The sequence below is a fragment of the Ictidomys tridecemlineatus genome, chromosome 1 (assembly GCF_052094955.1).
Source record: "Ictidomys tridecemlineatus isolate mIctTri1 chromosome 1, mIctTri1.hap1, whole genome shotgun sequence".
Taxonomy (NCBI): Eukaryota; Metazoa; Chordata; class Mammalia; order Rodentia; family Sciuridae; genus Ictidomys; species Ictidomys tridecemlineatus.
The window spans coordinates 68,852,178-68,875,248 of NC_135477.1; the positions used below are offsets into that span (position 1 = coordinate 68,852,178).

General features: G+C 35.8%; 1 protein-coding gene across 4 annotated transcripts in view; it reads left to right on the forward strand.

Moving 5' to 3' along the window:
- A1cf (APOBEC1 complementation factor) overlaps positions 1-21,658 on the forward strand; it is a 75,082-nt gene extending 53,424 nt beyond the window's left edge. For 3 of the 4 annotated variants that reach the window (XM_078042038.1, XM_078042048.1, XM_078042040.1), the window contains 6 exons: positions 2,342-2,439; positions 6,570-6,843; positions 9,075-9,280; positions 11,905-12,041; positions 13,010-13,161; positions 16,071-21,658. In XM_078042038.1, the coding sequence (XP_077898164.1) occupies positions 2,342-2,439; positions 6,570-6,843; positions 9,075-9,280; positions 11,905-12,041; positions 13,010-13,161; positions 16,071-16,222 (1,019 nt within the window). In that variant the 3' untranslated portion in view covers positions 16,223-21,658. The remainder of the gene's footprint in view (positions 1-2,341; positions 2,440-6,569; positions 6,844-9,074; positions 9,281-11,904; positions 12,042-13,009; positions 13,162-16,070) is intronic. The other variant, XM_021735870.3, reaches the window with a different exon arrangement.
- Positions 21,659-23,071: the final 1,413 nt, after the last annotated feature.

A 23,071-nucleotide genomic window follows, 5' to 3' on the forward strand; every position in this document is an offset into this window, starting at 1 on the left:
TCCTAGTAGACACCAATAGTGACCTCCATAACAACCAAAAGTATTTCCAGACATTGCCTAATATACTCCAGGAGTGTGCAAAACCACCCCCAGTTGAGAACCACTATTGTAATGGAATACACTTTTGACTTCAGGTGCAAAAGTAAGGCAGTGACAATCTTTGGAAACTGGGTGAAGAGGGAGGAAAAGGAATCAAGGAAAGGTTCCAACAAAAAGGAATAACTAGTTGCTAATTATCTTGTCAATATTTTTCAATGTCGATTATAAACTACAAGATTGACTCTCCATCTCTTTCTTCTCAATATGGAAGCTATAACACTTAGACTGGTAAAGCATTTCAAGAAACAGTGTAGAAATGAATATTTGCATAAACTAATACAGAACATCACATCTACAAAATGTTAGTAGATGTTTCTGATAAAAGGGTCCCCTGGTCAAATAAGTTTGTAAACACCAGTTTCTGCAAAATTAAGCAGATTTCTTTATTATGGGACTTAGAGTCATTAGCCTTCTAACATGCTTGAAAGTCCTCAAGAAGAGATGTGGGATACCTCATTTCCCAAACTTTTGGAGCATGGATCCTCTTTTGTGGCAGGCTATCTTGGAGGTTTAGTGTATCTTGGGACATCTTCTTGGCAATATTGGCCTGTTTTAGCACAGTAATAACATTTTTCCATGACAGAATGTCTAAGTCTCCAGAAAAATACTCTAGGATGTTGATAAGCCTGGGCCACAATGCTACCATGTTAAACTGCCTGAGAATATTCACTGCATATATTCATATTGTCTGTTTCAGATTCTGGGTGCTATTTTGGGCATAATAAAATAATAAGCTGATGATTCACGCTGAAGTTAATTAGCAAGGATGTCATTTTTTCTTTTTAAAGATTCCCCAAAGATTTGTCTTTCTTCAGCCTCAGGAACTCAGTCTTCCCTGATACTTTAATATTATGGTGTGAGCGCATACTAACACCTACAAATTCATGGCTAATATAGAAAACTGCTAACAGCTGGCTGGTCACTATCTGCCAGGCATTACAGTGGGCACTTTTACATCATGTGTAACTTATTCATCACAGTGACCCAATAATGTATGTTAATGTATTAGTTCCTCTATTTTCTAGATAAGAAAACCAGAACCCAGAGTAAAGTAGCTTACCTAGGGTCCTACAACCAGTAGGTAGGAGATCCTCAATTTAACAACTCTACGATCCCATACCTCATCCTTATTCAATTCATTCATGCAACTGTCATTCTTTCAGTATTTTGTAACTTTTAAAAATGAACAGTGGGAACTAGGGTTGTGGCTCAGCAGTAGAGCACTCACCTAGCATGTGTAAGGCCCTGGGTTCAATCCTCAGTACCACATGAAAATAAATAAATGAAGGTATTGTGTCCAACTACAACTAAAAAATAAATATAGTAAATAAATAAATAAATAAACAGTGGGTCTCAATATTCCATTTAAGTACCCACAGGTCCATTCTGTTCCCTTTGAAGACTCTGATATTGGTATAAATGTACCAGATTTAGTCACTCCATAAAAAATGTATATTAAGCTATTTTGTTTTTGCTGTTTCAGGAGTGGTATAATTGATTTACTCATGCATAATCTTAATGCAAATTTTATTTCTATATGAAACATTCCTCAAAATAGAACTAATAGATACCTACTTGATTTCCAACCTTTAGATATCATCATTATAGCATGGGAGGAATCTCAGATGTTCTTCAGAAGCAATTTTATTATTATTTTTTTAATTTAAAGAGTATTGGATAAGATATAAAAGATCTAGTTCTAGATCCTGACTATGTGGAAGATAAACATCACCTATCTTGTCAGAATCATAGTTTCCTAACATATAAGTAAAAATAAGTATAGTAAAAGTAATAAAAAATTAAAATCATTACTAAAGTTTCACTTAGCTCTAAAATTCTATTATATAGTCAAAAGAAATAAGATATTTCAGAGGGATAGCATAAAACTTCAAAAAGGTAATCAACTAAATATGTAAGATAACCAATAGTTGAGTTCAACTCAATTCAATGGCATTTTACCATTGCATATAATATCATCATTTATATAAAATGCAAAGTAAGCTGCCATTTCTGCCCTTAAAAATCTTAGGAAGTAGAAAACACGAATCCACAGATAATTATAACAAGTCACACTGCAAGTGTTGTTTTAAACTTACAAACAAAATCTTTGAAATTTGCAGAACTTTAAGCCTGGACACACAAGATTCCTGATAAGATCCTTATGTGCACTCTCAGAAGCTAACTGCATCATTTCAATGCTGTCTCAAGTTTGCTAATTGGGCTACTTTCACTCTCTTCTCAGGTGCGGTGGAGAGGGTAAAAAAAATCCGAGACTATGCCTTTGTGCACTTCAGTAACCGAGAAGATGCAGTTGAGGCTATGAAAGCTTTAAACGGGAAGGTAATGTAGGAGAAAGGATAAAATATGCACAGATTCCTGTTCAATAGAGCAATGAGTCCACTGCACTGCATCTTTCCCCATGTCCTACATAGCTTCTGCAGTCCCCTTAAGATGCACAGAAGAAAAATGATAAACATACAGTGGAGAATGGAGATGGAGCTAATATGTCCAGTTCTGCATCTAATTATTTTTCTGATTTGAACAAATGACTGGCCCACAATTTTCTTAGAAAGAGGGAATTAGACTTAATTACTTTAAGGTGTCTCCCCCCACCCAATTCCAAATTTCTCTCATTATTGTACTTTCTAGTACAGTATTTTAAGAGCCAACGGTCCCTTTTATAAAATGTCAAGATAGCTGTCATTCTACCTTCAGAGTTTGATCTGCCAACTCTGGATGGCTTAGAATCTCCCACCTTGCCAAGAGTAATATCTGAAGGAAAACAAACATCTATATCCTTACTACTGATTTGTCTGTAGAAACCAATTTAGTATTGACATCAGTCCAATAAACACTAAAACACACTATCTACTAATATCATCTGGGACACAAAGAGAATCAAACCCAAAATACTTATCAAAGAGCCAGAATTCTCCTGGAGGAATAAGAGACACACACAAACACCTATGCAAAGCACAGTTAGGTAGAGTATCGTAAAAAGAGATAGAAAAGCAGTAAAAAAGTTCAAATGAAGAAGTGGGTCATCAAGAACCAGAAAATCTTCATGGACATGAGAAGACAATACAAAGGAGAAGCCTTAGAAATTGGATCTAATTTCAAAAGACAAAATATGAAAAGGAGACTCAGTCTTAGAAGCCAGAATTCGGCATAGCAAGGCAAAATTGGAGAACAATAAGCAATGTAGTTAAAACATAATGCACTTGGGGCTGTTTTACATTTGAGTCTTGCATCTGTCAGAATACCAAAAGAAAACCATTGTCAAAGGAATTAATTACAGATGTGTGAGTGGGGAGTAGGGAAATTAAAAGAGATAGTATCTGTACCTGAGGCTCACAGTACTCCTGAAGTCAAAGGCACAAGGGACTGGGGCATTAATAGAAATCCTAAAAGAAAAAAGAAGTGGGTACAGTTGGTCTTTTCAAAAGGCATAGTGACTTAGGGCCATACCATCTTGAACGGGCTCAGTCTTGTCTGAAAGGTGTAATGTCCTTTGGTTAAAGGATACAACCAGTCCAAGGTAGCCTCTGAGAGAGGGATCCAGGAGAATACATGCCCGCAAATCACTGTTGTTTTTCTCTCTACCTGCCTGTCAATGTTCCTCAGTGGCCAAGTCCAGTGATTATACAGAAGGTCACAAGCCCTAGAGAGGAGCCATATAGAGAAGCCTCCCAGAGCATAGGGCAGGGTGGAGATTGGTGGGGAGTTGATCTGGAGGGGAAAATGGGAGACTTTCCAGCCCAAGTATCTTCAGACAGCCTGAAGCCTTCAAAAATGTTTAAGAGAGCGTGCACTGAAAAGCAAAAGGTAATGCATATTTAAATACATACCTACATGCCTATGAAACAAACCATTATTTCAAAGTAATAACATGAATACATCATATATGTTGACATATTCATTCATAGGATATATTCAATGTGTGTAACATGTTTATGTTATTACATTGAAAACAATTTGTAAGTTAGCTTTTCTCTATTAAGAAATATTTCTGAGTATACATGATTGCTGAGAAGCCGAAGCCAAAGCCAATTGTAAATTAAAGGCTAAGTAATTATATTGGAATAATTATGGCAGAAAAGTATTCAAATTATTGTCAATTTTGCAGCTAGATATTTTCACAGTAGTGTTCACATATAGAGTTAATTATATTTAATATTATTAGCAAATATAGATCAAATATTATATTTAAGTATAATGTAGCAAGAAAAAAATCAAAAATAAGTTTTCCCAGGACATATGTAGGCCTAATATTTCAACTCTGGGTATTTACATTTCATTTATTAAAGAAGATGAGACTTTGAAGTTTCTTTGTGAGGTAGAATAATGATCATATATAATTTGGAGAAATTAACCTAGTAAGAGTTGACTTTTTGAGTGGCAAGAAAGAGATGATGGAATCTAGTTATAAAGCTATTACAATCATCAAAATAAGGGCTTGAACTAAGATGAAAATGGAATATAATAGAGACCTCTATGCAGAACTCCGGGGGAGTTAATTCAAAGTGTAGTAACTGACTAGAGATGATGAAAAAGGAGAAGTCATTATAAGTTTTCCATAATGACAGACTAGGGGGGTCAGGAAGAAAAGCCTATTTTGGAGAAAAATGTGATGAATTTAGCTTTGAACATGATTACTCACTTATTCTATAAATACTTATGTGTATCTCTGAGGTGATAAAAATTGGGGAGGGGGGCTTGGGGTCTACTGATCAATAAGACATTGTTCCAACTATTCAAATATCTAAACTCAACAACTAAAATACTATACTGTGTATAATATGCTGTTGAAGAGGGCAGAGAAATGCAGAGAAAAATCTATACAGTAAGAAATATGACTTGCCAGTGACTATTTCATTCAAAACATTTTCTGATATGGAAGTGCTTATAATCAGAGACCTATATGAGTACCTCATTTTCTTCAAGACAGAGCGAAAGATATAAAGAGTCTTATACCTAAGTCCTTCCCCTTCCTTCAGCATTCCAAGTCTCTTCCATCTACAGAAATATATGATTGTTGAGTATCAACTGGGTTTTGTCCATTCTGTCTATATTTGACACTGGATCAATCTTAGCAATAAATACAAGCTCTGTATTTAGACTTATTGTTGGGTTCAACTTAGAAGCAAGGAGACACATCCACGTTACTGTGGAGACAAACATATTACTGTTTTACAATTTTTCAGTAGAACTGAATTGAGCATTTGAAAATTAAGGTAGATACATGAAACAAGGGAAAGTTGCTGCAGAAGCTAATGAAAATATCAGGATGACTGTGAGGCACAAGCTTTGTCCAGCATACTTCAGTAAGCCAGAAACCACTGAGTCACTCATGAAATTGAAGGATAAGGATGTACACTCAGCTGCTGTGAACAGAAATTTTTGCAGGAACACTTTCTGTTATTTACATTCTTTGTGTAAAATAGAGACTGGTTGTTTTCTTATTGAAAAGAAGCCATGAGTGTTTTCTGACAACACTTTGTCCTTTAAACAAGAAAATACATCAATCTATCAAGTATTTGCTGAGAGACATCTTTGTTTCATGGGTAGACAAACTGTATATAGGAGTAAGTTACACAGAAGACCTACACAGCCATTATCTTCAATATCTGGAGTTGTATGCAATTTCAGAAACTTGCATCAGAGAAAGGCTACTCCAATAACTCTAGAGGGCATGTTTTAAGCATCTCATGACTGGAGAATTCTCAGTACTGCTCCCATCTCCCAATCACAATCCCTGTCAACCCTGTTTATTAGTTCCCAATTGCTCAGTGGATCAAATTTCTTTTTCACAAGGAAGTATCTGTGGGAGAAAATGCATAGCCTCATAGGTTTCTATTCCTTGAGTTGGGACCCGCCTGAGCCTCTGTTCTTCCCCAGTGAAAATGACCTATTGTGTAGTAGCTCTAATGAGCAAGACATTTGGCTCCCTGATAGCTGACAAGGCCTAGCTAAAGAACCCACAGTAGCTCAGTGTTAACAAGTGATAAGAACTCTTTGTTGTCTTCCTTCACCTTTATTTTATTATGTCATGTAGTAAAAATTATATTTCACCCATAATGAACCTAAAATTTCTGGTAACTATATGACTATATAAATATGTGCTTTAAAATATATATCTCACATAATAGAGATACTACATAATTTTCCATCTCATAATTTTTCTATCTCTAGATTTTAAATTCATAACCAATATATCAATGAACAGTAGTCAGTATGCCACTGTCAAACCTGTTGGCACCTTATGCAATTTACCAACAAAACCACTCAGAGAAAATCAAGTGGCATACAAATAAGAATCTATAAAGACACAAGATATGAACAATTGAATCAGTCAGTAAATATACAGAAAATACTCTAGCACTCAGAAGGAGATATGTTTTTAGGGCTCAGCCACACTTGATTGTCTTAATATCTTCTTAATGTTGCTTTCTCCTTGCTCTCTACAACAGGTGCTGGATGGTTCCCCCATTGAAGTGACCTTAGCCAAACCAGTGGACAAGGACAGTTATGTTAGGTATACCCGAGGCACAGGTGGAAGGGGCACCATGCTTCAAGGAGAGTACACCTACTCTTTGGGCCATGTTTATGATCCCACCACAACCTACCTTGGAGCTCCTGTCTTCTACGCCCCCCAGGCCTATGCAGCAATTCCCAGTCTTCATTTCCCAGCCACAAAAGGTCACCTCAACAACAGGGCCATTATCCGAGCCCCTTCTGTTAGAGGTAACACCAATCATTTCCTGTATTAGAGTAACTCCAGGATTTCAAATGATTTGTAGTGCAATAGCCTTAGACCAATTGGATGTGACCACTGGAAGAAAAGGACTGGAAAATGTATATTAAAAATCAAATATATCAATAGCTCTCACTTCATAGGAATCTTTTTTTTTTTACATTACAACTGGTAATTAAAAAACCTTGATCAGAACTTTGTGTAAATGAAACTAGTGTTCAAATTTGATCTTTGCACAGACCCATAAAATTTGCATGAACTAAAACTAGCTCCACCATCTTTGGAAATTACAAAATTTCCAAAGGCAGGACATGGTCTGAGACAGGAGGATTACAAGTTCAAGGCCAGTGTTAGCAGTTTAGGGAGACCCTATCTTAAAATAAAAAAATAAAAAGATCTGGGCGTGGTGGCACATGCCTGTAATCCCAGCAGCTCTGAAGGCTGAGGCAGGAGAATCATGAGTTCAAAACCAGCCTCAGCAAAATCAAGGGACTAAGCAACCGTCTCTAAATAAAAATACAAAATAGGGCTGGGCATGTAGCTCAGTGGTCAAGTGCCCCTAATTCAATCCCCAGTACCAAATAAATAAATAAAAAGGGCTGAGGATGTTACTGTGTAGCAAAGTTCCCCTGGGTTCAATCCACAGTAAAACAACAATAACAACAACAAACTTCTAAGGCAAAGTAGTATTGTCCAAAATGGAAATTGATTACCTGAAATAACAAAAAACATTTTAAGGCTTTATGTACTTGATGGTGACTGAGTAGCATCATCTTTATCATAAATTACAAATCACCATAAATATAGTCTAATAGATAGATGGGATACTGTCATCTGACCTCTCCTAATGAATATACACTATGCCTTCAAAAAGCCAATCACTAAGGAAATCAACTGGTTTCTTTAGTGTATGCGAAACTATTAAACTCCAAATAGAAAAACAAACTCAGCCCAACTTCCAGACCATAACAATTTCATGTTTGAATCCTATAAGAATTCCCAAGCAGTTTTCTGAGCTCAGTCTGTTCAAGTAATATAGATGAGAACAACATTCTTCATTTCCAAGCAATTGGTTTGTCTCTTCCTATAGGATAGATACGTGTGGTTGTGCTAGAATGTGGCTAATGCCAGCAGAATCCCAGTCCAGTTTTCCAAATGTGACATCAATCTTAGCAATAACTACAAACTCTGTATTTAGATCTGTTCTTGGGTTCAAATTAGAAGTAAGGAGACACACCCATGTTACTGTGGAGACAAACATATTACTGTTCTACAATTTTTCAGTAGAACTGAATTGAGCATTTTAGGACCTCTATCCTTCAACAGGCTTAAAAGTTCTGCATTCATAATCATCCCTGCCAAAATTGTAATACAAAAGAAATCATCAGGTCTTCCTACAGAAGAACTTCTATGTTATATGATAATAAATTATGTCATTGAAACGTCATAGATATATAATCTAAAATATATCATTAAGCAAGCCATATATTAATATAAGTTATCAACCAGTTGTGATGTAGAAAAAAGACTCTAAGAGAAATATATATGATTTATAAAAAGAAAGGAATCAATGAATAATATTCATGGATGAAGGGTAATCAATTTAGTTTTTTTTTAATCTCTTTATGCCACCAAGAGGAAATCAAAGTAACAACATGGCAAAAAAAAAAAAACTCAAAAGGAATCTATGTGTGAAACTCAATGGAAATTTAAGACTCACATTGACAGAATATCAGAAAGAGAATGATGATCTTAAAAACACGTTTTCTGTATATATTGGTTTCCCATTAAGCCATTAGGGGTAGGATAATTGGGGAAGCTAGAATTCATTTCTGATTTTCTGATCAGTGACAGTCTATATGCAAGACTGGTTTCAATACAAGTGGTCATATTATGTTGAAATGTTCAATACACACATTTCCAAACTTTAGTCTTCAGAAAAACATTAAGAATTGCAAAGTTTCTCTTTATACCAAAGTTGTTAAATTGCTCATGTGCTTATCAGAAGCCCTGATGGTATTACTTTCAGGTAGTTTATAAAACAGAGATGCCTACGGTGAGCCTTAATTTAGGCTGAGTTTCATCACATTAGACTCCTAGAGTTTTCTACCTATCTTTGAGGTTGTAATCAATGTGAGTTGGGCTAACTTTTCCATTACAGTAAGATTCAGGGTGATTTTCTGGTGGTTTGATTCAGTTTAATGCCTTCTTACATTCCTAGAAATTTACATGAATGTACCTGTAGGGGCTGCGGGAGTGAGAGGACTGGGCGGCCGTGGCTATTTGGCATACACAGGCCTGGGCCGTGGATACCAAGTCAAAGGAGACAAGAGAGAAGACAAACTCTATGATATTTTACCTGGGATGGAGCTCACCCCCATGAATCCTGTGACTTTAAAACCCCAAGGAATTAAACTTGCTCCCCAGGTAGGTAAATTAATTGCAGATATAGCTTCTTTAAGTTGGGCCAATGATCATCATACATCTATCATCAAATGATTGGGTTTGATCCTTACTTGGGCTATGTTATGTTTTACTAGATAAAGTGGCTAGCCAACATCATGTAATTTGAGGGGATATGGGGCATTGAGTGTCATTTTCCATTATAGGCCCTTTCATTATTTTTTAATCTTAAATCATCTTCCTCTGAAATGCAAAGAATCTAAGAGCTATTAAGAATTGTCAACCAATATATTAAATTGAAATAAAACAAGACAAACATCCTGGCTTAGAATAAATGTCTGTGTGTGTGAACCAGTTCAGTTGGCAAATGAAGAGTATAAAGGCAGGGAACTCTAAATAGACCAATCAGGACATCTTTTCTTAGAAATACTGTGTTTAAGAGAAAGCTATTCCATGATAGCTAGGTGAATCTTTAACTATAACATGCCATCAGTCATATCAAATCGAGTCTTCTACAATGATCATATATGTGTAGTGGCACTATGGTGAAGTTTTTTTGCAATCATCTAACAGTTCTAACTTTCCATGTTTCTGAAGGAGGCTGTGGTCTTTCTTAAATGAAAATTGAAAGTTATAAAGTTTGTTTCAGTGTGAAAACTGAATTCCAGAGTTGAAAATAAGACAAAATAGAATCTATGCTAACCCTAGACTGTTCCCTATGGGTGTGCATTATATGCTGATCTCTCTACACTGTACTTTGGCTGAATAACCACAGCTTAAGTTCATCTAAAGTTTCTGCTAACTCTATTTAGGCAATTTGGGTTTTTTTGGGGGAGGGAGGCATATCAGGAATTGAACTCAGGGGCATTTGATCACTGAGCCATATCACCAGCCCCATTTTGTATTTTATTTAGAGACAGAGTCTCACTGAGTTGCTTAGCACCTCACTTTTGCTGAACCTGGCTTTGAACTCACGATCCTCCTGCCTCAGCCTCCCCAGCTGTTGGGATTACATGCATGCACAACTGCACCCAGCAGGCAATTTGTTTTTAAAAGAATGCCTATCAGAGTGACAATCAGCTATTTTTTTTAATTGGGCTTCTCTTATGAACAGTGTATTGTTTTAAGTGCTAGAGAAAAAAATTATTATAACCATCAAATTTCATATGGCAATCAAATGGGATGATACCAACACATAATTATAGAGAAATTGGGTAGGTGACATGATAAAGATTTCTGAGAAAATATCTCTCTTGAGTCAAAACCCAAGAGAGTTTATTAAAAACTCCACGTTCTGGTATTCATGGAAATCATTTAAGAACATCTTAAAAGGCAATAATAATAAATTCTGTATAGTATTTCTGAGAGCTGCTGTAGCATGAGCAAAGATCTCTGCTTTTTACATTAAAACTCAGGTTAGAAGTTGGCCATGCTTTATATTAATCTGTGAATAACTGTGTGTATCACCTAAAGAAAGGTCTTTAATTAATTTATCTCTGAATGTTAGCAGCTATGGTTGAGAAGTTAAAGACCATGTAACATTCATACCCTGTAGTAGCATTTAGAACCCCTAAGCAGAAGAGCAGAGGCTCCTGTCCTGCATGGTCAGTAGTTAGAGTGGTCACTCTGACTGCATGTTGCTCACCTGCATAAACAGGCAGACTGACTATCCTCCAGCAAGAGCTAATTTATTATTGCATGGGAACCTCGGAGAATGCTTTGCAGATGACAAGAACTGCTGCAAGAATGTTTTGAAAAAGAGTTAACAGAGAAAATAAGAGCAATCTACAAATTAATAAGCTGGAAAATGTCATGCCACACAGCTAGATTAGTGTTAGAACAAATGAGATAAGAAGTGCCAAGAGACACATCCTGGGGCACCGTTCTGTCTCAGAGTTATTTTCTCAGACTGGTGCCTGTTTTGCACAGTATACTGATTCTGCTGATCAGAACTTCTCTGGAATGACTTCTGGATGAAGAAAGTAAAAAGATTCAGTTTGGTGTAATTACACAAGAAAAAATGAAAACATGCAAAGGATGAAAAACAAAACAAAACAAAACAGGTCATCATAAAGATATCCAAAAGCAAAGTGTTGCCAAACGTTGCAACTATCAACACTAATCTATCAATGCTCATCAATAAGTACCAACCCATAAAACTTTTCACCAACTTTTTTTTAAAAAAATATGCCTTATGACAAAAGACATTAAATAAGAATATATTCTTCATTTATCTTCTCTAAACCACTATAAACAGAGGACTTGAGGGTAATAATAAGTAAATGTATCCACACATTGGTGCAAAGCAGGGTTTTTTTTAAGATAGATGAAATAAATATATCAAACAAGTCATGAAATTAAGCTCTTAGTAAAAAGTTACAGCTAATGGACTAAACTAAAAGCTTATTAGAGTAAATGGTGCAAAAATTATTCTATGAACTAATAGATATAACATTTTAAATGGAGTTCAAATTGAGTTCAACTTAAATTTTATGAGTCATTAAATCATGCAGCATTTTCTATCTTCTCATATTGGTTTAAACTCTGGAGATCAGAGTTTAAAACCTGGAAACTAGAAAAATAATGCAAATGTGACATTTGAGGGAGAAATCATCTTTTTGTTTCTTTTTTTTTTTTAACTCTTACAGATATTAGAAGAAATTTGTCAGAAAAATAACTGGGGCCAGCCAGTGTACCAGCTGCATTCTGCCATTGGACAAGACCAAAGACAATTATTTTTATTCAAAGTAACTATTCCTGCTCTGGCCAGTCAGAATCCTGCAATGTATGTAAATTTCTCCAAATTGTTAGAATAAGATCCACTTGTAAATTTAATATATTTATTTAATCATTATCTAAACAGTATAAATTCTCAAGTCTATTACCTACTAATTTGTCATTAAATGCAAACATTGAGATATATAGTTGGGATGTAGGTGCCAGTTATGAAGCCTGCATCAAAAAGCCTCAAATTTCCTATAGACAACAAAAACTGTGTAATATAATCAACCAATGGAGACCAGTAGGTCATGAGAAAGAAATGAAAAACTATAGCCAGTTCTTTTATCTGTATTTAGTTTGAACCATATGAAATTGCCATTTTTATGTATAATGTTTGCTCTATCACTTAACTTTTTATTTTTATTTTGTTTATTTATTCATTTGTTTGTTTATTGGTGCTGGGGATCTAACCCAGGGGCACTTTATACCAAGCTAGAGCTATATCTCCAGCCCTTTTTTATTTTTCATTTTGAGACGGGATCTCATTAGTTGCTTAGGGTCTCTCTAAGTTACTTCTGCTTCGACCTCCTGCATCACTGGTATTACAGGCATATGCCACCACATCCAGGTTCATCATTTAAAATTTTGGACCGAAGACATGACCTCTCTGTTAGTGGATACCACCTTCTAGATTTTATCTCAAGTTTGCATTTATGGATATTTTAGGAACCACTGTGTTTCACATGTGCTGTAGTAAATTATAAAGTATGCCCCAAGAATGTCACGGACCACTGGCAATTGGGTCAATTCACGTATATCCCTACATGCACATATATTTAGAAGATTTTAATAGCAAAGATTATTAAAAAAAAATAACCATACAAAATGCATCATCTAACCATCTTAAAGTTCTAATGGGGTCAGCAGATAGCCAATCAGAAAAAAAATATAATAATAACTAAGAGTACCTTAGGTTTTCACCTGACCCCAGTACACAAGGTTAAAAATTCCTACTCTGGCTGTGCTTTCCAGCCACCCTTTCACACCTCCGAAGCTAAGTGCCTATGTGGATGAAGCGAAGACATACGCAGCAGAGTACACCCTGCAGACCCTGGGCATCCCCACCGATGGAGGTGACGTGGGGACAACGCCTGCTGCTGCTGCGTCTGCTGCTGTTTTCCCAGGTAAGGAAAAATCATGCCAGAGAGTGTTTGGGAAACCCTTCTTGCTATCAAGTGCTCATAGAATAGTTTGTGAACTCCACCTCCATAGAGCTTACTTGCACCATGTGTGAAACAAAAAGGGTTTGCCATCTGAGTGAACCATTCAAGCATGAGGCAAGGAAATTGAGCAAGGCAGCAGAGTTGGTTCTCAACTCAGCTCAAATTAAAGCAGCTGCAAAATCTTGAATGAGTCAGTCTCTCTGAGTCTGGAATGACATTTTGTTTTCCCTTTTAGTAAGAGACTTCGGGACAATCTATTAATAGGGGGTGTTACTGAATGAGACACTCTAATGCTCACAAGCTTTACAATATGACACCACTGGTTTAGGTTAAATCATGATGTCCATTTTACAGATAAAAGAACCCAGGTACTAGATGAAGTAATTGGGCCAATGTCAATTAGATTTTTAGCAATGCTTGAGCTCCCTCTCCAATTTTAGTCTTCTATCTAATTTTATTACTTTACTTTCTGGAAAAAGATGCATGTATCACATTTTAAAAAATCATTTTTAGTAAAAAATTAAATGTGTGTGTATGAAAGACAAAGACTCTTCAATGTGTGAACCATGAGGCCTCAATTTATCATTCTCTAATTTTGGTCTAGGGCATATGCTGATTGCTTAACATGAATTCTATCAACATGTCCTCGGGAATCATATTTAAAGGACTTCCCACTTTATTATATACTCACGACAAAGGGTAATCATTAAAAATGAAACCTCTAGAAATCAGAAAGGACCAAGCAAGGAATTTTTTTCATAGCAGCTAGTTTAACCCTTCTACTTTTTAGTAAAAATTTCTATTTCTCTTGAAGAAATTATTGTTCTGTCCTGTCATTGTTTCAGCATGTCCCCCTCCATATGCTCAAATTTGAGAGTTTTTGCTAGAGCTAGAATTATATCATTGATTCACTCACATTATAGGTCACGTGTAGGTGGGAGAATTTTATATTCCTCATATCCAGAACACCTACGGTTCTCTCTTCCTCTCTTTTATTCCTCAAAGACTGTGAATGTCTTCCATTCTGTTACATGTGGCTAAAGATAATCATGTTTTACACACAAATGTGACCTCGATTCCAGCTTTGTTTCTCTGTAAGAACATGGAGAGGCTCTGTGGTGAGACCCTGTAAGGTTACCAAGGCAACAGCTGCCACTGCAAAGAGCAAGGTCCTCCCTGAGCAGCACTGTCATCAGCCTCTGTGCTGACAGAGTGTTTACCTTTCCTTCTACTCAGGGTTTATGCTAAGGCTTCTCAGGTCTTGGAGAATCGAGCAGAAAGCTGTACCCATAGACAACCAATATACTATACAGAAAGCTGCACCCATAGACAACCAATATACTATAAGAATAAATAAGCCATGTCAAACGGGAATTTTAAAGTTTTCTCAAAGGATTTGCTTTCACCCAAGATTTTTTTTTTTTAATTTTATCCTCCCTTTTATTTGTTCCAGCAAGAAGTTAAAAATATTTAGGGCATGAGAGTTGCTTTAGGAATGAATACCTAAGAATTTGGTAGCCTGTTATAACTTTACTATGGAGTCAGGCAAAGAATAATAGACTCCAAGGACAGAATCTAAAACACTAATGCCCTGGCAGTTAAGAAATTAGCCAATTGGAAATTAGAAAAAAGAAAATCCAACATTTCTAAAGGAAAAATCAGTGCTAAACAAACACACTCATACATTTATATGCCTTGTAACTTTAGAAGCACCATTTGCAAAATAATGAAAGTAATATTGATATTTTTCTCATAACTTTGGGAAATATACCAAACTTTACATGTGCATTAGCCAGCATTACTAACCAAAGTGTACAACCGAGGTATGAATTTGATCTTTAAAAACATAGTCCAGCTAGCTTCCTGCCACCACTTCCTGAGAAGCCACTAGGAAAAATCAATGTGTCTGGGCTAGGGTAGACTTCCACTGCACATAAACCAGCAGAACTTTTAAAATTCTAAACCAGAACTCAACTTATTCCTTAAGTTCCTCTCTCCGTTTTTACAATTTGGGGGTCATCTCTGAAACACCCAGGCTTTGCTCTAAAACACTAACAAAGAAATATAGCTCTAGACAGTGGCTACTGGGTTTTCTTCTTCAAAAACAAATGTACATCAGCCAGACATAATATAAACTGAGAGCATGAATGCTTTCTTTATTACTCAAACTCTTTGGTTCCCTGAGAGTGAGGACCAGTATCAAGGCTCTGAATACATTAAGGACAGGCTTGGTGGATGGGACCCAAGATAGGGCTTCTGCTGTTTATGGTTAGGTCCAAACGTGGATAGGGTACACATCTGCTTTTATGGTATTAAGAAGACACTCAATAAAACTTTACAGTATTTCCACTACTGATCTAGCCAGTGCCTACACATCCTTCTTGGGAGAAGGCAATGGTTTTTCATGTTTAATTTGGCAGGTGTATGGGGTGCAGCAGAACCGCCACCATGCCCTGCTGACCCCTCAATGGCCTCTCTCTTTAAAATTTCCGAGACACTCTGGAAAAGCTCCACAATGCAGACTTTCATTAACCCAGCATCCTCCTACATTTCTGCTTCCTGGATCTTCTCTCCAGTGTTTCTAATTCTCCAGGTATGGAGTGCTTCTGACCCAGGTGACACAGGCAGTTCTTGCTTTGATGATCACTGTTTTAGGGCTTTCCAAATGCCATTTAAAACTCAGTGTGCCCATCTACTGTGTCCCATGAGAGCACCTTTTAAAACATATATACTTACTTTTAACTTTTTTCCTCTTAAATTTAACTTAAAGCCATATGTTAAAATTTTTCAAATTCCTAAAGGAGGACAACATGCCCAAAGAGAGCAAATCTGAATGCCTTTCATGAAGTTTTCTCTGCCTCCTTTTTTAGGATACGCTGTCCCCAGCGCAACAGCACCTGTGTCTGCAGCCCAGCTCAAGCAAGCAGTGACCCTTGGACAAGACCTAGCAGCATACACAACCTATGAGGTCTACCCCACCTTTGCAGTGACTGCCCGAGGGGATGGATACGGAACCTTCTGAAGATACCTTTCTTTTAACTTAAGAATAAGAAACACAAACCTCTATATAGGAGAAATAAACTTCTCACTCAGTACCCTAATGATCATAAGCCATGCCTTTCCTAAAGTAGTTCCTTTCCTAAGACAGTATAACTGGCACTCGTTCATAGAATCATGAAATGTGAATGCCATTCCTAAATGAAATCAAATGTCCAGGAGCCTTTTGTTTAACAGGAAGCTGCAGAGCCATTGACCCCAAATTTATTCTTCCAAGGTTCCTGAGTGTCCTGGAAGTATGTTTACAAATACTGACAGAGTGGGAGAGATCTCTCAGTAGGCAGGTGTGAGGGCTGAGCAAACCTGGGTTGTCAGTAACAACAAGGGGAAGCTGATTAACTTCCAGGTTCTCAATCCCTGGCTCACAGCTGCTTTTGTGATACAAAGAGTCACAAAGAGGCAAAAGGAAGATAGAAGGTTACTTTGCAAAACACCTTCACCATTGCCCATATCCCAGATCTGAAACCAAGACACTTGTCCAAGATTTTATGGATTCAGCATCACTTCAGTCTGAAAATTCCACCCAATCAAATTTTGTCATAAATCAGAATACTTTTGGCCCCTTCCGTCTCTGGGGACATTCTAAAAACTGATATAACATGTTGCACATATGGTTGAAACAATTCCATGTCCCTTATTTATTCAACTCTTTAGCCTAAACTATTTTTCTCTAGAACTCCTGCCCTGCCCAGGATGCCATAGTACAAAAACCATACCAATATGAAGTTACTTTCTCATTTTAAAAACTTTTCCTTATCCATACAGAAATTTTTTCATCTTGGATGCAGGGTGTTCATCTCTAATGCAGTAAAAACACTTTACAGATCTACAAGATACCACCTACGATATTTTTTCCTACTCAGCAAAATAGGCTGCAAGGTCATGTCAAAGATAAAAGTGAAGTTTTTTTGGTCTGTTGTTTTGTTTTGGTGGGTCACTGTCATTTTGTGTTGCTTTGCTCTGCAGTACTGGGGATCAAATGCAGGGCCTCCTGCATGCCAGGTAGGCACTCCACACTAACCTGCACCACCAGTCCTGTTTTCAATTCTTTGATTTTTTTTTTTTTTTTTTTTGCAGCACCCAGACCATCATCTAGTATTCAGAGACAGTTACATAAACTGGGAGAGCCTTGAATTATCTCACAGAATCCTTTCCTTTTATTTTCAATTAAGAGAGGCAGTTTTATCAGACCTGAGTTCTTTTGTCTTGAAACCATTCCAAGATGATTTTATATCCACCACTACTGAATAGACACTGTTTCTTCAGAAGAAACACTCAGCAAGAGTGTTATTTGCTCAAATTCCCTAGAGTCTCAGGACTCTTCTCCAGGAATATCTGATGGTAGGGAGGTGATGCCAACCAAGAATGAGGGTACAAAAGAGGCACTTATTTCCTGACATACTTGTAAATGATCACTTTATTCAAAACATAAGTAATCAAAGTCCAGCACCAAATATCGATTACTATTATGCTAGTCTTATCAGAGGTTTAAGACATAGCATGAGGATTTTCATTTTAAAAAAATCTTTTGGCCCTCGCAAAATTATAGGGCACTCCAAGGAAAACAGAAACACGAAGGTGTCAACGATTTTGTGAGCTCCTTAGGAATTCTGTGGTCCAAAAATCAGGCCAGATTCCACTTGAAGTCAGGTAAATTTCAATCACCATTAAAAGTACTTGTAACATTTCAATTTATGAATTCCAATCAGACATCAAAGTCTTCAAAACAACAGCTGAAATTCTGAAAGGTTTTTGTGCTTTCTGTTTCACATCTAGCTTCTCCTATTCCCAAGGATAATATTTTCTAAACTTGGCTGCAACTGGAAACACCTGGAGAGCTTTTAAATATGCTAATGCCAAGATCACACCTCAAACCAATTACATCAAAATGTCTTAGAGTGGAGGCCTGGCATCTGTATTTTTTAAGAATTCCACAGTGATTTCAGTGTGCAGCTGAGTTTGGGAACTGCTATATTCTTTGAATTTCCACCCCATCTCTCAATTTTTTTTAAATCACTTTTATTAAATAGAAAAATGCAGGAAAACTGAGTTAAAACAAATAGCCAAAGCATATTTTTACATATGTTCACCTTGTAAACAGTATGAGTTTAAATACAATTCATTTGACTTCAAACTAAGTCTTGAGTCAAACTCTAAAAATGAGAAAGTAAAAATATTCCTCCTAAAGCAATTCTTATATTCAAATTTATACTGCCCCAGAGATCTGCTTTTATTCTCAAAGACAACCATTACAATTACAAGTGTTCTTTGGGGCAAGGCAAATTTCCACTCAGCCTAAAAAAGCATTCCAAATTCCAAGAGCAAAAGTTTTGATTTTCCTTAGAATCTTTGAAAATAAATAGCAAAGGGCATTCTGCAAAGTTCAGTCAATGTAAAATAGAAAAACTAATTCAGAGAAATTTTAAATGTATTCCAAATGAAAAGATGATTAGTTACTACAGGAATCTCCTTATAAGAAAAGTCATTATTCTGAATGAGGTTGTCAATGATGTTTTAAAAGATGAAGAGTAAAGATATAAACATTAAAAAAATACTAAAGTGTCAAGAAAATTACCTGTGGAACACCATATCATTACGTTTGAGGAGAAACACAGGTATACATAACATTTGCCTTCTAAGGACTGATTTTTAGACAAGTGAATAGATATGTTTTTGAGACTTTGAATCCCCTTATACTACATTCATGTGTCTGTGCTTGATTTTATTTTCCCCAAGTTAAGAAATATAGAGCAAATTCTGCTATGATGAGTTTGAAACTCTGAGGAGGAAAATTAGTTTTTTCTAAAAAAACAAGTATAGAACTGAAATTTAATTTTGCATAATGTTCATATTTTTAGATTTAAGAAATTAGCACCTATTTAACACCTCCATACCTTACCCATCATTATTCATTTTTCTACTCTTCCTTGACTGCTTTCTAATTCTCCATAGAAAAACATAAAATTAGTTAGCAAATCAAGTGATAATAATAAAATACCTAAACCAACAATTTAGATACCTAGTATTGAGCTTCTAAATTTTGTCAATGAATATTTTATTGATGGTTGAAATCAGTCTAGTGTTACTTAGGAGGAAATGGAACAGCACTGAGATTGGATGTTTGTTTCCTTACCTATAAAAATGTTTCCTCTTCTCAAATTGGTATATATCTCTCTCCCTCCCCCACTTAATATATCAAGAAAATCACCTTTGACTGACTACAATAAAACATAATTCTCCTAGATAACTAGGGTACCCTTCAACCCCAGTATCATGCCGAACTACACTGTGTTTGGGTATCAACACCCAAAATGCTGCTAGAAAACTACCTCATATTATGAAAACCTTGACTTCAAAAAATATCTAACAAAAGAGGACCTATTTCCAAACCACAGTTCCTCAACTTTTTAAAGCGGGGTGGAAGTTCAACTATAGCTATGTATTGTTAATAGCCATGGATTGATCATAGCTATGCAGAAAATTAGTTTTTGTTTGGTTTGGTTTTTTAAAAATTTCTTCAAGTCTTCTATAAGACTTCTATAAGATTACTAAAATGCTATATCAATCTAATTTTTAATTTATATTAATTTTCAGGATACTATTTAGTATATTTTCATAGGTTTCAGAGAATTTTCAATAAATGTATTTTCAGTAAGGGGAGTCCTAGTCTCCCCTTACTCTGCTGGGACACAAAACCTGAATTCCACCTTGATTTGGCAGAGCTGGGCCAGATTGTCAGGGGACAAGATGAAAGATGGCCCTTGGGAATGCTTGCCCAACCTGTCAAGATCCACAGGGTTTCAGAACATTTGCCAGTTCCTTTTTTCCTTAAATCAAGTTACTTACATCCCAAATCAGAGAGAACTTCCTATGTAAATCTATACCTTAAAAATCTTTTTGCCTTTCCCCCCTTTTTCCATTTCACAAATTTGTTTAAACACTAATTTCCTTGCAGTAATTTCACTAATACGGCTGCTTAACAAATATTTTTCACCAAAAAAAAAAACTTTACATAATCCCACACACAGTTTCTATGATTTTTAATCTAAAATAACACTGACAGGTTAGTTTCCTCTTTTATAGAATTTTTACTCTTCCTTTATTCTCATTACTAAAATTGGGAATTATTAATAAAGAATAGCTAAATTGCTATCAACCCACCAACTTACTCTTCATAGGTTGTGTGATCAGTCTGTGCTTACTGTGTACCTACTCTTATCCCAGAAACTGTGAAAACCAATACATACATTTCTCATTTCTCAGTGGGGCACACAGTCCAGTGGTCCATTCTGCATTTTTTCAAAGCTGAATACAAATACATCAGCTGGTAGATTTTACCACTTGGTCAGAATCCCAAAAATAAATCAGCTCTATTCTAAAACTGAAGTTTCCACTATTATCGCCAAACACTGAGTTAGTTGGTAGAGTCTTTTTGAAAGATGAATTTAATGTTTGACCTATTATTGTTTAAGCAAAATAAATTTTAAAATATTTTCTGTGAAAAAAATAAAGAATTATGCCAAAGCAGAAGAAGATTAGAGATTCAGAAGACACTTTAAAACTTGAAATTAAAAAATTCATATATTGACTTAAGTAAATGAGAAACATGGTAATCATTTATTAACATAACACTTGGGTCATTAACTATTTCTGTTTTCTAGATGTGCTTGTGTTTACAAAATTCAAAACTCTATTTAACAAGCATAGCCCGACCTATATTTTTGTCAATGAATGATTTGCAATGAATATACAAACTTTTTTTTTTAACAAATGTATAATACTACTTTTAAACTTGGCATTTTCCACTATAATTCCTAGCACATCTTTGGGCTCCCAGACTGCAAATGTATCTATTTAAATCAATCATCACTTTCACTGATATGAATAGTTCATGTGATCATTGGCATTTTTGTTTTCCTAATCCTTCATGGAACTGTTGTTTCCTCATTTTTCTGACTGCACTATAGCCCAATATTGTTATCCCTTATCTCTTGATGAAAAGCAAGCTCTCACTGAAATGCATTTCTAATTTCCACATGTTAAACAATCTCTTGCTTCTCTTCCTTTTTGTTATTGTTTTTGTTTATGTGAAGTTAACTAAGGTACCAAAAGAAAGATAGAAACAGTATTAAAGAGTGTGCATAAAGCACTTGTATTTGTACTTTGAGTACAATGTTTTATAGAAAACTATTATCTATCTACCTAAATTAAATAAAATTATACAAGTTGCTTATTGGGAAAATAATTGTTGGTTTGAAAGATATGAACATATTGTGCACCTTAGAATTATAAATCATATGAAATGAGAAACAATGCAATAGTGTGTAATTCTGGGAGAGTGAAGTGGTTTTTAATTGAATTTTACAGTACCATTATAAACTTTAAAAAATTATCAACATAACTTGCTGTCTGATTTCTTCTTTTCTGAGAACTCAAGTTTTACTTTTTCTTTTGAGTAAATATCTTACTGTTAATAATCTGTAGTTGTGATGTGTTTCTGATGATTTTTTTTTACATTCCCATTTTTATAAAAATTCTGATGCATCTTCTGAGAGTAAATGTGACTTTTAGGAATTAAGCGCATTGTTTTCTAATCAATAAATAAAACCAGAGAAACGTTCAGAAGAGAAAACAGGACTCCAAAAAGGTACAGGTGCTCTGAAGTTGACATTTTCCTGAGGGCATCTGCTAAACCCTACTGGATAGGAATGGGATCAGCCAAAATGTTCCTCCAGGACTATCCAGTTGTATTGACCTTTGAGCTAAAAATGGCTGTTGTGTTTGTAAAGGATTTAGCTAAGAATATTTTTTACATTTTTAAAAGGTTATTTTAAAGGGGGGTAACGATTCAGGGCTGCATAACCATATATGGTCTGCAAAGCCAAACATATTTATTATCTGGCTTCTTTCAGCAAAGTTTGCCAACCCTACACTAAACAAATGGTGTATATTTAATACCTCACTTCCAGGTATTAAATTCTGAGTTATCTAGGGTTAGGTTTGGCTGGCAATGACAGTATCCCCAAATAGCAGTAGTTTAATTATAAAGAGACCACTTATTGTTTCTTGCCCCAACAATAAGCCCCAAAAGGCAGTCAGATGCTGATATTGTGCTCACAGTGTTTAGACCTAGGCTCCTTCTTGTTACTTAATTTACAAGATTCTAACTTATGGTCTAAGATCTACCTTTCAAGGAGAAGGTTGGAAGAGGGATAAAGAAAAGGAAGGGACACCCACTAACTTTCCCTTTAAGAAAATTACCAGAAGCTGCCACACAATACTGTGGTTTATATTCACACAATACTGTGGTTTATATCCCATTGGCCAGAATTTAGGAACATCACCACGCCTAGCTGCAAAAAAAGGATGGGGAATGTAGTCTCTTATCTAAACAACCCTAAAAAGTATTGTACTATGAAAAGAATGAAAGAATGAATATTGAGGGAAAACTAGCAGAGTCTGCCACAAACAATTACATCACAGGTAGGATGTAAAGATTAAGTAAGGGACATGAAACCATTCGGCCCTGGACTTGGCACAGGGCAGGCACTTCCTCTCATCATGGCTTCACCAACTAAAAGGAAACTGCTTATTTTCATTAATATCCTGAATATTGATACCTATTGAGAGCACAACTGTGGGGACGTCCTGGGATTAATAATGTTGCATAATCTCCTCCCCTTGAGTTCAGGCTCAATCTAGTACTTGATTTTAATGAAGGGAATATGGAAAAAATTACAGAATATCACTTCCCAAGTTAGGTTATAAAAGAGATTGATTTCCATTCTGCTGGCCCTTCCTCACTATGAGAAAA